A 15,966-nucleotide genomic window follows, 5' to 3' on the forward strand; every position below is an offset into this window, starting at 1 on the left:
TTCTTTTTAAATGAACTGATTGAGTTCACTTGTTACTGCTACCATCACTGTGCTAAACAAAACACAAACACAGACTGCAGCAGATAGGAATTCTGTGAGCAGATTTCATTTTCTTTAAGCTTTTGTAGAAGTTACTGGATGTCACCACCTATAAAGTATATCATTATAAATCATTACTAACATGAGCCATTTGGAACGAAGAATTAACCATTGTTCTGAAAAAGCGCATCAACTCACTTCTCTCAGGACACTGGTAAATCCCGACTCATTTTACCTGATGTTCTCGAGTAAAATATTCCATTATTACCACATGGTCTTTCAAGAAGCAGCGTTTTAGATGTGAACAAAATGCGAGTTCTGCAAAGGTTAGAATGATTTATAATACATACATGTACGCCACAAAAGCTACCTCCTCGTGAAGTTAGCTGTAGCAAGATTTCCCTCACAAAAAAAAAAAGCAACTAAGCCTATGGCACCTGCCTCCCTACTGATTTTCTGTCACGATGTTATTTCCAGCACCAAGATACCAGTACTAGATACCATTTAGGCTACGATTTTAAAATGCTGTTTGGGCAATCGTATCATTAAAAATTGCTTTTTAGACTTGCTAATGTACAACTTCCTAGAAAGCTGTCTAAACTGGCAATGTAAGTGAGACAGGAAAAAATGGGCAGAAACTAAAATTTGCAGCTTCTCCCACCAGATCAGGTTCCCTACCCACCACTCCCCAAATCCCAAGAAACAGGGACTCTGTGGTGCAGGGATATGCACGTGCTGAGGAAAACTAAAATGAGATGAGCAGCCATTCTGAGGGCAAAGAAACTACATGCTATAGCTCACTGTGTGAGGGAAAACTGCGGTGTAAATATGGGTCTCTTGACTAAACAATATGAAATATTTTTTTCATATGCACTCCTATTTATGATTGTTTTATTGCATTTAAAAATAGAAACATTTTACAGTTTTCTACATTATCAATTACTCAAGATATGATCAAGTCACTAGTACTTATGAAAAATAAGGAAAATTGTTTGCAGAAAGTGAATTTATGACTCAAAATGACACAAAAAGCTTATAAAATTATTTTAAGTTAAATACCAGTTATGTATTTTTTAGATAAATTAGTTACACTGGAAAAGTGGAAGCCCTTGGTACGGGTATAACTTCTGCACTCTTTTCCTGCTGTGGTAATATCTTAAGAAAATAAGAAAAAAAAATCTACATTTTGATAACACACTTAGAAATACAGGGTTCCCCTCCCTCTTCCCCCCGGGAATGGATGGCTCAGAGGACTGGTGGTACGATACAGAATCCTTCACCTGTCCATTAACAGTCTGACTAAATTTAGTTGTGCTCTAAGTTATTCCCAAATTAATTTGAAACTATCCATTAAGAAATAAATGGGTGGTCTATGTGCAATTACTAGCAAATAGTTGTGTACAGCAAACATCACCACCACAGTTGAAACTGCATGTGCCCAGGAACCTATGTTCTCAATTTTGGAAGCAACTGCTCCATGACGAATATTGCAATAGGAAGAAAATTGTCACTTCTGCTGTCCGTGCTGTCCCTGTCGTGTACATAGAAGACCTCAACCTCTGCTGTCGACTTTAAACCTTGGAAGGGCATTAAAATCTTTCAGGGTAGGGCATGCAGAAGTGTTCAACCCTGGCCTGTCTCTTCTCTGGATCTCAAAAGGGGAGGGAAAAGCTAGAGCGGCACTGAGCACTCCAAGAAAAATCCTACCCCTAGCCTTAATACTAGTGATTAACGATATGGTTCAGATGAACAAAACAGTAAGAGTACAGAGCAACAATGCAGAAGAGTAATCTCATGAAGGAAAGCCAGAGGGAAGTGAAAAAGATGACCTATCCTTAAAAAAAAGCCTTCCACACAGGGCTGCATTCCTGTAACAAATGTGAGTAGGCTGTGCATTAGCAGCCTGCTATCAGAGCACTGCCACGCTAATGCACAGCCTGGTATAGCTTATTACTGTTAGGCTACAGTTAATTTTTAGTTATTTGTTTACTTTAATTTAAAACACTTGAAATTCTACAAATTATCCTCTCACTCAGTAACTCCCACCAGAAAACGTTACAGCAGTGGGGGAAGTGTTGGGCCATGACTACCCTGTTACAGCCCTTTAGAGCATTTAGTAGTAGTTCTCACTAAACGTTTTATCTGAATTACTGTGTTTTCTGGACTTTAGGATCCCTTGAGCTTATCTCCAAGGGACCTGTCTACCCTTTCAAGAACGTTTTGCAGGCTAAATGCCACCTTTGACTCTGCTACAAAATTTAAGGTTTGTAGTAGTGAGTGGTTCCCTATTTAGATTTTAGAAGCAGCAGCAAAATAATGTCATGACGTTACAGGGCTAAATGGAGGAAATTTTTAAATCCCAGTTCTTTCTCCTCCTCTCCCCCTAGCTAGCTCTCGTCCTTACCCCCACATCAACATCCCCCGCCCCACACAAACACCCCGTTAAACAAAATATAACAACATTTTCCACTTTTGATAGGTGAGGCTACAGCATTTCATCGTCAGAACTGGTGGGGGGATCTAGTATGAAGAAGCCAGTCACTCAGCAAACAGCATTTAGACAATGTCTCCAGCACATACTAGTATGACAGTAACTACTTTAGGGGGTACAACCGCACCTCCAGAACATTCTAGCTTAAATGCTACACTGGGACTTATCAAAGATATAAACATACCAATTTTTACTCTTCCTCGCTCAGGACCTTCACCCATAACTAAAATATTAGCAGGTTTCTGTGGAAAAAAAAATAAATATACAATACATATACCACGATAAACCTAAACATCAGTCTCTGAAAAGTTAGTTAAGCTTTGTTTTTGCCAGTTTTAAACCAAATTTGTTTCGATAGAAATGACAAGTTTCTCTGTCATGGTAAAGCTGTGCAAGGACCCAGACACAGGCTCTCCCTGACTGCTGCTTCCTCACGTTTCCTCCCAGCACGGCCGTGCTCCAGCATCGTGCTCCCTTCGCTGCCACCCTGCTGCCTGTCCTGACCCCGCAGAGCAGGCAGTCACCAGCCTCCCGGATTTCTACCAAAATCACCCTGGGCACGAGGAAGACAAGACCAGTGGCTGCTCATGGCCCCTTCACCTCAGAGGCCAGGCTCGGCTCTGCAGCGTGCTAGGCCCAGCATCATCAGGCACGTTGCAGGCACGTTACATGAAGAAAACATGTTACCACATAGTTTTATACGGCAGACAGAAATCATCTACATTATTCCTATTTAGAAGTGTACAACAGTTCAGAGAGCTGCAAAACAAGAAAGCATTCCCTTCACAGTGTCTTCCTCTCCATTATTTTAACAGCAAAATACGGATTATCCCCTTTCTTTTACTAGGGATGCGAGTTACAGGATTGTGCTAGAGTTCGCTGCTTAGAAACATAACCCCTCAATCCTTAATCCATCCCCCATCCTTTATTTTCTGTCTAGCAGTTCAATTCTTAGAGCCCAGTCTCCGCTTCTGCAGTCAGCGGATTCCTCACAGGCCAACACACTGTACGTAAATCCAGCCTGCACTGCTTACTTTGAGGGAGAAAGTCAGGAAATTCACTACCAGAGCTGAAAATTTATACCAGATTTTTTTAATAGCCACTCATACTGTAATTCTTGGACCAAACAGGGGGTCCTGATCAGTTGTCAATTATAGGAATTGTAATAGGGCTGAGTTACAGCTGTGGCTTTGCTTTCCCAGTTTAAGCAGACCTGAAGAAAAAAAGTAGTCCAGGAAGATAGTTTAGGCTGCCTGAAAATGAAAATAATAAACCCTAGTATCTCTTTTAGAGAACAAAAATGTGATTTACCAAACACGTACTCTAGGAAATTCTGGAGCATTATTAAATCTATTAGGCTTTGGTAGAAGCATATTCAAAGAGTTTTATGACCACAGTTTAACACTGATCTAGTAGTAATACATATTGCACAAAACGAGATGAAAAATAATAATGCAGAAAAAAAAAAAAATTGAGAACCTAATTTACTACAGCTTATGAAAAGCTCCAGCATGGATTTCTGAAGCTGTACAATCCACGTATAAAAGACGTAAAAGGAGTCTGGGTGCTGCATCTCTTCTCTGAGGACAGGCTAAAGAGGAAGCAAGAGTTACTGCTTGCCTGCTCAGAGAGGTAAGACGTGACCCGTTGTCTTTCCAAAAACAGTAACGACTCAACAGACCAGACTCGTGCTGTATTAGCTCAGTGATGTGCAGAAGAACTTGTGTCCCACACCACCAACTCCACCCCCACCTTTCCTCTTTTTAACTTGCATCAAATTTTGATCGGTTTTGACAAGTTCCAGAAATAAGCAAGCCTCATAAACCTTCCAATTCAGAGGTAATGCTGAAGTTGAAAGCAATTTAAACGGCTATGTAAAAAAGAATTTCACCACATAAGCCATTTTATTGCTATGCATTAATAAGTGCAAATGTGCGTATCTTTCATGAAAGCTGCTTCAGTGTATCTGGGCTGTTAATAAGCCATATGCCTAATTAATAATTTTTCTTGGTAGAATTAATAATTGGTTACACAGGCGCTGATATTTTTTTTCAGATCTGGATCTGAAGTATAGTTTTTCCTCCTGCATTTTCACAAGTCGGTAACACTCATTACAAAAAATGCTTATAACATCCTCTTCATGCTTTTACCTTAAAATAATTTTACTATTTGGATGGTGATAGGAGCCATATTCACACACAGACTCCATTATGACAAACAACTAACCAGCACAGCATTAGTTAATGATTCCTGTCCCAGAGTTCCCCTACCCTAAGTTCAAAGCAGGTACAGAGAAGAGAGAGCACAAAGAGACGAGACAGCACTGGTTAGCAAAATAGGTAACAACAGCTTGATTCATGCTCTTTTTTTTTTTTTTTTTCCCCTCTCAAGATTTACAGAAAAAGTTTTAATCCACAGACAATTTAGAAATCCGTGTAGGAGTCTTCTGAAGCCACAAATTACAAAAAAACTCAACCGTCAATCTTGAACAACCATTCATAGCAGTTCACCTCCTTCTAGAGTCAAAAGCCCTTCACTGAAAAAGCACTGTTTGAAAAAGAAGATTCTTACTGCAGACAACATTTATCACACGTACCACATCGCTGTAAAGAGAAACAGCATCACAGGTGAAGTCAAAGATTAAAACAATTAAATTTAAAATAAGAGGTCTTATTTTGAAGATGCCCATTCCTACAGTCATGGAACAACATTAGAACAACATCGTTAGTTGAAAGTATTTTCCAAACAAGCCTGTTTATTGACATTTAAATTTCATAGGGGAATATCTATCAAAAAGTAGTACAAGGACGGTGCTAGTGTTCCTTAAACACACAATTTGAGGACTCCCAAAAACTATTGGGGTCCACTAACAAAGCGAAAACGTGGGTCAGGGATTCTTGTTGTAGAGCTTTGACTCAAATCCACCATCTGGAGAAAAAAAACAACACCCAAAAAGACAGATTGGGAGAAACTGAATACGTATTAGAAATTCCTATTTATTTGCAAAGAAAAATAAGCAATCATTAGAGACAGAAGGCAGAAATCTGGACAAACTTTGGTTTAATTTATTAAAATTTCATTTCATTTTAATTATCCAGAGAAAACAAAAATTTAAAGTGCTTATTCAAATCATTTGGGCTAAGCAAGTGAAGGAAAATCTTTCAGCAATTTTTTTTATCTTGTGTTCTGAAAACAATTTTTTTTTAAACAGCAATCTTTTCTATAACTACTAATAAACAACTTCTAGAAATAATTTCTTTTTGCTCTAGTATATTTAGTTTTGCCCTCAAGTAAAACACTTTGCTCATGTCAGACAAATGCAAACAAGAAAGTTGTTGAGATCCTATACGAAATGTAAAGAGCCATGCAGCAATGTACAGCCAAATACTTCACAGAGACTAAAAAACAACTTTCTGATATCACTATAGAGTTTAAAAAAAAAAAAAAAAAAAAAAAAAAGTAAATGAAAAAATGCCTCCCCATCCAAACCTCCTACCTTTAGCAGCAAGGGAATAATTCATTTTCCTGCATGAATGGCCTTGTGACCATGGCACAGCACTAAATCTTGTCTTGTCCTAAATCTCGCTTTGTAGGACTTCTTGTCTGACTTCTAGACAAATCCTATTCTTGTGCATTTAATCACTATTACCACTGAAAATGAAGATTCTCACTGAAATATTTTCATATACTTCTATTTTTTATTGGTAGCTGTGAAGTGCATAGAAATCCTAAGAATGAGGGTAAATTCATACAGAAGACTGAAAGAAATGGAGGATATACTGACAGGATAAAAGATCCACAAAGAACTTCAGGCAGAACTTCTTCCATCTGCCTCACCTAAGACCCTATCCCACTGCCTTTTTACCCAGATCCCGAAGTGTTTGGTGAGAAAGGCTGCATGGTCTTCCCCCTTCCTTCACTCCTCTCCATTACAGTGATTTTCATCAGTTTCTAATACAACAAATGACATTCCATCCATTGTCTTACACATCAACACAAAGTGAAGACAACCACCCCTTAGACATGAGCAACTTCTTAGATGTTTTAAGACCTACTCCTTTTTCAGTCCCTGTATATGGATTAGAACTCTCTTCTGCTCAGGGTTTCCTAGTAGGTCATTTTTTTTGCCAGGTATTTTCTTCACATCTTTTCTGCAGGACGGCTACTTCATTTATTTTTTTTTAAACATTCCTCCATTTGAACAAACATCACAGTGAAATATTGCTTCTGAACATACACTGAAAGTGTGTGTGTTCAGTCGGGGGAAAATTTGGGCTTAGAAACTTCTTCCATGTTATATTTTGTAGATCAAAATGCAAACAATGTGGAAATTATACCAATCTGTCTTGATGAGATGGAATCGCAGATCAAAAAAGACATCATTCTTGTTGCTCACAACGAGTTACTCGTAAGAGCAGGTGATTACTTATTCCACATCCACATACGAGGTGATCAGAAATCACAGGGCATTTTCTTGTGCTCCAGGCAAAACATTCGGTCAGTTGCTACTTTCACTGTTTTACTCATCAGAGCAGTGTGGAGGAAAACAAGAGAATTTTTGGCAAGTTTAGCCACTGGGGTGCTTTGTGACTACTTTTGACACCGAACTAGGCCTGCAGAAACTACTACTCCACATATTGTTGGCTATTGGGCTGTTCATGAACTAGTTTGTTTTAAAGGTTAAACATATTTATCAGCTAATAACCCGAATTCCTTTGATCTATCTATGTTTTTATAATGAGAAGCAACCTTTTTTTGCTTGCCAATTACTAAATATTTGCAGTAGTCCAATGTGTGTTTACAAAAAGAACAGACTGACCCTCTTTGTATTGCCGTTTTAATGCACCTTCCAATAAGGTGTAAGTATCATCCTAACTAGTTTTCCTTTGGACTATCCCATATCTAAGAGTCTGGTTACTAACACACCGCTCAGAAGAAGGCTCACGGCGATGGGGTGACTCAAACCAGTGACTTCTGCTGACCTCTAGCATCTGTGCATCACCAGTGGCCATGCCACCAGCTTCCAGGACTGACATTTCTGCTTGTGATGAGCCAAGGTAACTGAAAAAGCTTAACATTTTTCATTGGAAATAACAGTTTTCTTTAAGAACAATATTAAGTACAGTGCTTTTATCCCTGCATTTTTGCAATCAGTTTCAACAATGATATCATTAAGATTTAGAATTACTATTCAGACTTCGAAGTATTATATTAAACTGTATAGGAAGAGATTCAAATGTACGACCCCATAATTGTAGGAAAATTCAGCTTCTTCAGCTGTATGTGAGAAAGTGCTCAAGAAGCACAAAACAAGTTAAAAATGTCTTGCTTTGAAGTTTGTAAATCAATGGCATGGAAAGAAAGAAGGATTTTGAAAGACAACTGCAAGGGCTTCCCAGTGTCAAGTTGTAACCTTCTGGGAAGACCATTTTTTGTGACAGCGGCAAAAATCTAAACTACTAATTTGATTTATCACTTCACAGGTTCTGTGACAAGAAAAGCTGTGCAGCACAAACCTAGGAGCCTTCAGACGTCCTGGCAAAATTCACACCCTTCTCTCATGGTCTGTGACCCACAGAGCATTCACACTTCTTCGGCTGCATTTGCTTGTGAACAACTTGGTTGTTCTTCAAGTCATCGTAACATACACCAAAACATTTTCCCACCACATTCCCACATTCATATCACATTCTCTGCAATTATAACTATTTTTTTTTGAACATTTTATACTTAAAGAAAATAATTCAATTACATTTCCATTTTGAACAAAACTGATTACTGCAATGCTAAGTAGTGCTCAAGCACAATGAAAATGCCAGTATGAATTTATTCAGCTGATAGTATCAGCAATTTTCTCAAGTTCATTTCTCTCCTTGAATGAAAAGATGTGCATTTACAAATAAAGAATTAATTTTCATCATGTTAACTGATTTCCATCTTTAAAATAAATTATCATCAAAAGACCACTACGAACAATGTAATATTCAGTTGAAAACAATGGCTTCACAAAACCCAACGTGTATTAAATCTAACTATTAAAGTCTCTTTAATTAAAAACACAAGTTCTGAAAAGCACTGGAAAATTTAAAATCTATTTAAATTTAATACATCCTATTAATTATAATTTTATAAAAAAAGATCAGACAGCTTTTTGTTCATTTAAGACAACAAAACATTCAAGCATCTAAAAATTCTCATTTAAACCAGGAACTGTTAAAATTATCATTAGCAGCCAAACAAAAAAAAAAAAAAAAAAAAAGTGGGCATGATCAAAAATGTTCAAAGTACAGAAAGTACTGGACAGAATAAAAGATACAAGGATGCCACATCCATGCCAGGGAAGCCTTCTGCTAGGTACCGTCAGCATATTTAATCTCGCTTGCAGCCTGATGAAGGCTGCTGGCTTCACTATTACATTTTTATGCTCTGAACACACTCCAAGAATTTCCTTCAGTTACTGGCACTCAAGTACTGAAAACGTGGGACAGTGTAACTTATTAAAACCTGTGCATAGTCTAATACAAAGGCTTTTCTATCATTTGGATTGGAACTGAATTACTGCTGAAAGAAAAATTACACTTCTCAGGCAAACCCTCCCAGCTCCTAAAAACGTACAACAGGAGACGTAGGAAGGTGCAACTTTCTGTACTAACTCCCCAAGGAAGAGAAGGGGAATACCATAAGCAAATAAATTAATTAATAATATATTTATATATTTATACATATATATTTCTGCATCTTCTTTGTAGGAAACTCTACTAACATGTTAAACAGAGGTAACAAATCACTCAAATGTGTAGTAACAAACTAAACCAAACAGTCTTGCACAAATACATTTCCTGTGTATTTTGCTGTGAGTGATTACCCTACCCATAGGTCAGGATGACTGGTTACTGTGGACACATTAGCAACAGATTTGTACAGCACCAAAATCGGCCTTCTGGCCATCTTGCAAAGCCATCAAAACCATTAAAACACAGGCTAGTAACAATGGAACAACTTTAAAGCTATAGACAAGAAATAAATCTAGTTTATGTATTTGTATCCCAAGAATTTAACCTAATTCAAACCAAACTTTTTCTAATGAAAACACTGAAACAGATTCAAACTACACGTAAAAATCCTCAGGTATATATATACACATACATACAGATATAAAAATGTTGTAGATAATGATTTTATATATGTATATGAATGATATCATCTTTATAATTATCAATACATCGTTTTATTTAAGTTATTAATCTATTTCAATCCCCTGGAATTCAAAACAAGGCATACACTAAACAAAAATAAACAAAAACTATTTCTAAACTTCAAAAAAGTAGTATTAAACGCATTTTAGCAAATCCAAATTTGATAGGATACCATATTAAAGAATGCCAGTTCTGCACGTGGCCATCCTCCTTTATGAAAAGCAACCTGTGGGAAGGTGTTTTCTTTTAATACTGCAAAGATCTTCAGCTACTGAAAACAAGAAAGCAGAACATTTTCTAACATTTCAATAAAAAGTAGTTGTGAAATACATAAAGTTTCCACATCTTCATGTTTATTATGATAACAGCCCAGAAAATAAATACTCAGGAAATGGACTGCAAGTAGAAGAACACTATGGTCACCCAACCACCTTCCTGTACATCCAAACAGCTGCATCTTTCTGCTGCTTCCTCCCCTCGCTCCCATGTTGTGTGTTAGATGGCAGAAGGAAGCAAGCATAAGTTTTAACTGTCATCCCTCTTGCAAATGACTGATTTTCTCTTCTGAAGCATTTATGAAGGCAGTATAAATGGTCTCAGACTGCTGCACTACTGAACACACTTATGAGTGACTGAAAATGCCAAGTTGTCTACGTGCGGAGAGGTGGGATCCCTCATCGGGGTTTGACAGTCTTGGGTAGCTGACTGAAGCTGTTCAGTATACTGTATTTTTAAATGTTCACTGATGAAAGATGCATAGCAGAGAACCATTAACAGAAACCTCAAGTCTTTTGCATAACTTAAACCATGAAGACGATTTTTACAAGGAGCTCCTACATCTTCACAAGTAAGGTATTTGGGTGAAGCTTGTCAAATCTTTTAGTAGTCTAATTCTCCTCTCATGGTGGAAAGCAACAAAACTAATATATGATTACGTGGAACGCAAGTGGATTGCTGTTCTAAGCAATACGAGGAACAAAAAACCCTCCAAAACACTTTTCTGTATTCGCAGAAGAAGAGAAAAAGCTTAAATTTGTTCTGTATACTTATAAAACATTCATCACAAAAATCCTTGACATTTTCTATTTCAAAAGCAAAGATATGAAGCCTTTGTTAAAAGCCTTCACTGAAAAAAAAAAAAAGTAATCTTTCACACTTCCATATTTTAGCTCACCATTCCCTAATTCATCACTACATCCTTCAGTCGGGAGCATCTCAACAAGTGGATGTGCTCTACGATGGGTGCAGCTCCTGAAACCAAAGTCCGCAGCATCTGAGCCTTAGGCCCTTCTCCCACTTTTCTAATGGCACGTCCTCCAGCTCCATCCCCTATCTTGCTTTCCCACAGCCAGAATCCTCCAGTTCCCTTCTCACTTGCTTTGCTTTGATGACCAAGTAGATCAAGCAAGAAAAAAGGCATGTGGTATAAACGAGCAGGGTACCACTGTCTTTAGAAGGAAGACAAGGCGAACTGAAATGCTCCTAGGACAGCTGTCAATATTTCTCCCAGAACGCATGCCTTCCTCTATTTGACCTCTGTTTTTCATAAAGTTTCTAGGAACTTGATGATTTTGATATCATATCATTCTATCAAGTATCTTGGAAATTTGATAGATAGAAAAGTTACATGGGGATCTAGAAAAAAAAAAAAAAAAAAAAAAAAACAAACAGTATGCTCACGTAAGCTTTGCTTCCTTAAGAAGCCAACCTAAAGCCACACAATATTGGGAGACAAACATAAAGGTTTGTTATTGTGGAACACACAACAACATTTGCATTTTTTGGCTATTTCTCCAGATACTGAAGTAGCAATGCTGTCATTTCTCCTAGAAAAAGCTCTCAAGTACCACCTTGTTTTCACTTTTAGAAAACAGTACTCAGTATACAGCCAAATTGATGTGTTTGTGGTACAGTTACTGAACTATGTTGAGCTGAACAAGGACAAACTTCTCTAAAGCCAATACAATGGGATTATTTAATTCCTCATGAAAGACATAAAGGAAAGACCTGAAGAGGCCTTCTTCAATTTAACACTCTGTAAGGTGAAGATGTAAATGGTTTAAAGAACATTCCTGAAGCAGGAGAGAACAAAAGTAATATTTTGTTATGCAAGTATTGAAGTTACTTTCATCCTCAGATTTAAGTAAGCAGCTTTATTTCATGATTTTGGCTCGGACAGAGTTTTCTTCATAGACACTTTTGTGATGGCTGGGGTAAAGAAGGAGGAAGGCAGGGATGTTGGGAGTGATGGCGTTTGTCTTCCCAAGGAACCATTGCACACGATGAGCCCTGCTTGCCTGGACGTGGCTGAACACCTGCCTGCTGATGGGAAGTAGTGAATGGATTCCTTGGTTTGCCTTTGCTTTACCTACCTGTCTGTATCTCAACCCAGGAGTTCTCACTGATTAACCTTTCCAATTCTCTTCCACATCCCACCTGGGGAGAGCAAACAAGCAGCTGTGTGGTGCTCAGCTGCCTGCCAGAGCTAAACCACCACATGTTTTCCTTCTGTTCCTTTTTGCTAGGTTAATTATTAAAGTTCTTCTATTAATTTCTACCTTGTTCTACTACCTTTATCTTCAGTTCAAGTTTTGGACAAAGACTGGGTTTACCGTACTCTCAAAGCATGAGAACTTCATGTACTCAAAAAGCGTTGCCAGTTGTAAATTACAAGGTTGTTGGACTGGGCTATTATCATTTTAGAGGGTTAAATATTTTTAAAATTATTTACAGAAGATAAATTCTGAGCTAAAAAGTCAGTGGAATCTAATTTTAGGTTCCAATAAACAAAACAATCAATACACAAGACAAACTGATAGTTGGACTCTTTCAAAATACCTGAAAAAGAAATTGAAAGGCTAAAAAAATTACTCTTTATGTTGCTCTGATAAGGTTGAACTTGACCAGGAAGTCAATATGGCTTGGAAGAAAAGCAGTAGAGTAAAGGACATAGATATGGAAAATGTTCTTGAAATTGTGAGATTTCCGACCTTCCCTTGCACTCCTGTTTTTATCGGAATCGACTTTACGGAGACGCTTTTTACTTGCGATCAGATAAATCTCTGCCAAAAGTCTTCCTATTCAGTACTTCATCTTAATGGGAATCTAACACCATTTCATGATAAAAGATTATCAGAAATGTTTAGGATTGGCATCCCATCTTTGCTGAACACTGGTTGTTCGGATAAAAAATTATTTTCAGGTTTATCTGTTGATCTGACACATGATCAATAGGGAGGTTTTACTCTCTCCTTTTTTAATCCTTACCTAAAACTTAAGTGACCTTGAACTTGGTTATAAGATTTGACGTTGTTCAACCTGTAAAAAGCTGTGAAAGATTACATTCAATTGCTCAAATGGACATGTTCTATAAATTTTAAAAAATATATTCACTGCCTGTAAAGCCACCCAATTTGCAAAATCACTGGGAACAAAGACCGAATACCACTAGAAAAATAGAGTGGATACTGTATTCTCATTTATCTTTTCAATTTGCTTTCAATGTTAACTAACTTTAGCACAATAAGAATAGTATTCCGCCCAAGAGTAAGCTACATAGTGCTAATCCAAGAGAAGTCTAAAATAGGAAAATTAGTGACACTTAAATCTGTATAGAATTGGCCATTTTTTTTAATCTCTCTAGGAAGAGACACTTGGGTTTTGAGATCCTGTGGTTATGGAAGCCTTTCATACCCAAAGTTGGTTCAAATATAGAAGAGAAAAGCCACATAAGGACAAGTTTGTTTTCATTTTTTATCCCCAGTAAGCAGCTGGAAAAGTCACTTATTACTATAGAATGATAGAATATCTGCGTATTCAAGTTGGAAGGGACCCACAAGAATCGAGTCCAATTCCTAGGTCCCTAAAGAACCACACCCCTAAAAAAAAAAACACCACGTGTCTTGAGAGCATTGTCCAAATGCTTCTTGAACTCCAGCAGCCTTGGTGCCATGACCGCTTCCCTGCGGAGTCTGTTCCAGTGCCCGACCACCCTCTTGGTGCAAAATTTTCTTCAGCCTATATTTTCCTAATGTTTAACATATTGAATTAGCATCCTAAAGGACATGACAATAAATTCCAGGCTAAAGTCCAGTGTAAGAACTTCTCCCAAATCCCAATTCCTGCATTTTCATACAAATTGACAATCCTACAGAAATATCATCTTCCATTTTATGGCCACGTAGCTATCCATCTTTGCATACATAATCTTTTTTCCCCAGGAAAAGAAAATTAAACTATGACCTCTTTCTCTCACCCTGCCGCGTTCAAGATAAGCAGCAAAAGTTTTCTTTTGATGTAAAACTTACTTTTGCTTTCATCGCCCTTTCTTCACAGTGATTCTTATTCTGTATGAGCCTTTTAATCTTTCATTTTTTTTCTTCCTCACACCTCTCCCTCCTCATCCCTCTCCCAGCCCTCCAGGTTCTCTTCTATTGATTTATCACGAGCTAGACTTCAGAATGTGAAAAAGCAATAGCTAAACTTTTCAAAGCAGATCAGTGAAGATGTAACACGTTGACAGAATACCTGAGGTTGGAGGGGACATCTGGAAATCTTCTACAAGCTGGTTGCAGGTGCACTCTGACCTCATCATCCAAGTCATTAATGAAGATGTGGAACAGTGCTGAGCCTTGGGATTCTCCACTAGCAGCTGGTGTCCGGCTCAGCTTTATGACACCGATCACAACCCTCTAAGCCCATCAGCTCAACCAGTTTTCAGTTCATTTCACTGTTCCAATTCCCTGGTCTGTACTTCACTAAGCTTGTCTACAAGGATGTTATGGGCTGCAGTGTTGAAAGCCTTACTAAAGCCGAGATAAACAACATCCACTGCTCTTTCCCCATTCATCAGGCATTTTGTCACAGAAAGCTTTCAGGTTGGCTAAGCATGATTTCACCTTCATAAATCCATGAAGACCACTCCCAATCACCATCAGGTCTTTCATTATGTTTTAAAACGGCTTCAAAGAGGATTTGATCTATCACCTTCCCAGGGATCAAGGTGAGAGCCACTGGCATATTGTTTCCCAGTTCTTCCTTTTAGCCTTTCTTGAAGATTGGAGTGACATTTGCTTTTTTCCCACCCTCAGGAACCTCCCCTGATTGCTGTGACCTTTCAAAGATTGGCCTTGCCATGACTTGATTATACGAAGCTAATGATTTTATATAAGTCTGTAAGCTTTTCTGTGATGAACTGAAGGACCTGAGAAGTCTGCCTTTTACTTATCTGACCAGCAGGCTGGTAGCACTGCAGCAGTACCGTGTGTTTCTAGCTTCAAATCTGAACCCGTACATAGCTGACAGCAATTACTAAATGAAGAGGTTGACCTAACACACCGCTGGCCACAACAATGCCCAAAAAGAAAGCAAGCTAAATGGATTTTAATTAGCAGAGCTGGTCTGTAAAAAAGGGAAAGATCATCAAGGTGCTTTTCTTTGCACAAAGTCAGTGACGTGAGCATGGAATACTTATTTCTGAAGTCTTCTCTGATAATTTCCACACTTTCAGTCAATGTTTTGGAGTTTTAACCTAAGCCAAAAAAAGCTCAGAAAGGTAGGCAAGGAAATAGTTATGACCACTGTAAATAAAAGCAGTAAGAAAGATGAGATAACACTATTTTAACTACAGAATATCTAGAATTATAGTAAATTACAATTCACAGCAAAGCCTAAGTTATTATAACCAAAGCAACAAAAAAAGTTCTGCCAGACACACGGTTCTTTCTCCACCTCAGGAACAAGCACAGGTAATGAAAAGTACAGCTCAGAATCGAAAACCTTCGAAAAGGCAACAGCTGACACCAGAGCTATGATTGTTCCCCCCCTCCCCCCTAAAGCAAGTCGCCAGTAAGTCATTAAAATGCCATTTAGAAAATAATGCCCATTATCCGGTTATACATTTAAAGAGGGTCAAAGACCACCCTGCCTGTAAAAGCTGTTAACTTCTTTCTAGTAACGGGCATGGTTTCCATATTTATTTTTATGCTTTTTGTGCAAATGACCACAGTTCTGGGAGCACCAGAGCAGGACCGAAGGGCATTCCTGTATTTCTGAAGCAGCGCTTGCATACTGATGAGGGAGACATCCTTTGATTCAAGGGCTCTAATGTGGAAACTGGTAAATTGGCACGGTAAAAGTTCAGTGTAAGTGTCTGCCTTAGGCAAAGTGAAATAAGTGATTCACAGCCAGAGCCTGGAAAGGGACTAAGGTGTTGCCTACAAAAAAAAGCCGTGACAGTGG

General features: G+C 38.1%; 1 protein-coding gene across 4 annotated transcripts in view; it reads right to left on the reverse strand.

The window, feature by feature from the left end:
* The window catches only part of CDK8 (cyclin dependent kinase 8), a 72,930-nt gene that overhangs the window by 19,600 nt on the left and 37,364 nt on the right, over positions 1-15,966 (reverse strand). For 3 of the 4 annotated variants that reach the window (XM_032202332.1, XM_032202322.1, XM_032202313.1), the window contains exon 5: positions 2,715-2,772. The exons of the other annotated variant lie outside the window; for it this stretch is intronic. In XM_032202332.1, the coding sequence (XP_032058223.1) occupies positions 2,715-2,772 (58 nt within the window). The remainder of the gene's footprint in view (positions 1-2,714; positions 2,773-15,966) is intronic. 4 annotated transcript variants of the gene reach the window in all.

This window comes from Aythya fuligula, chromosome 1 (assembly GCF_009819795.1).
Source record: "Aythya fuligula isolate bAytFul2 chromosome 1, bAytFul2.pri, whole genome shotgun sequence".
Lineage (NCBI taxonomy): Eukaryota > Metazoa > Chordata > Aves > Anseriformes > Anatidae > Aythya > Aythya fuligula.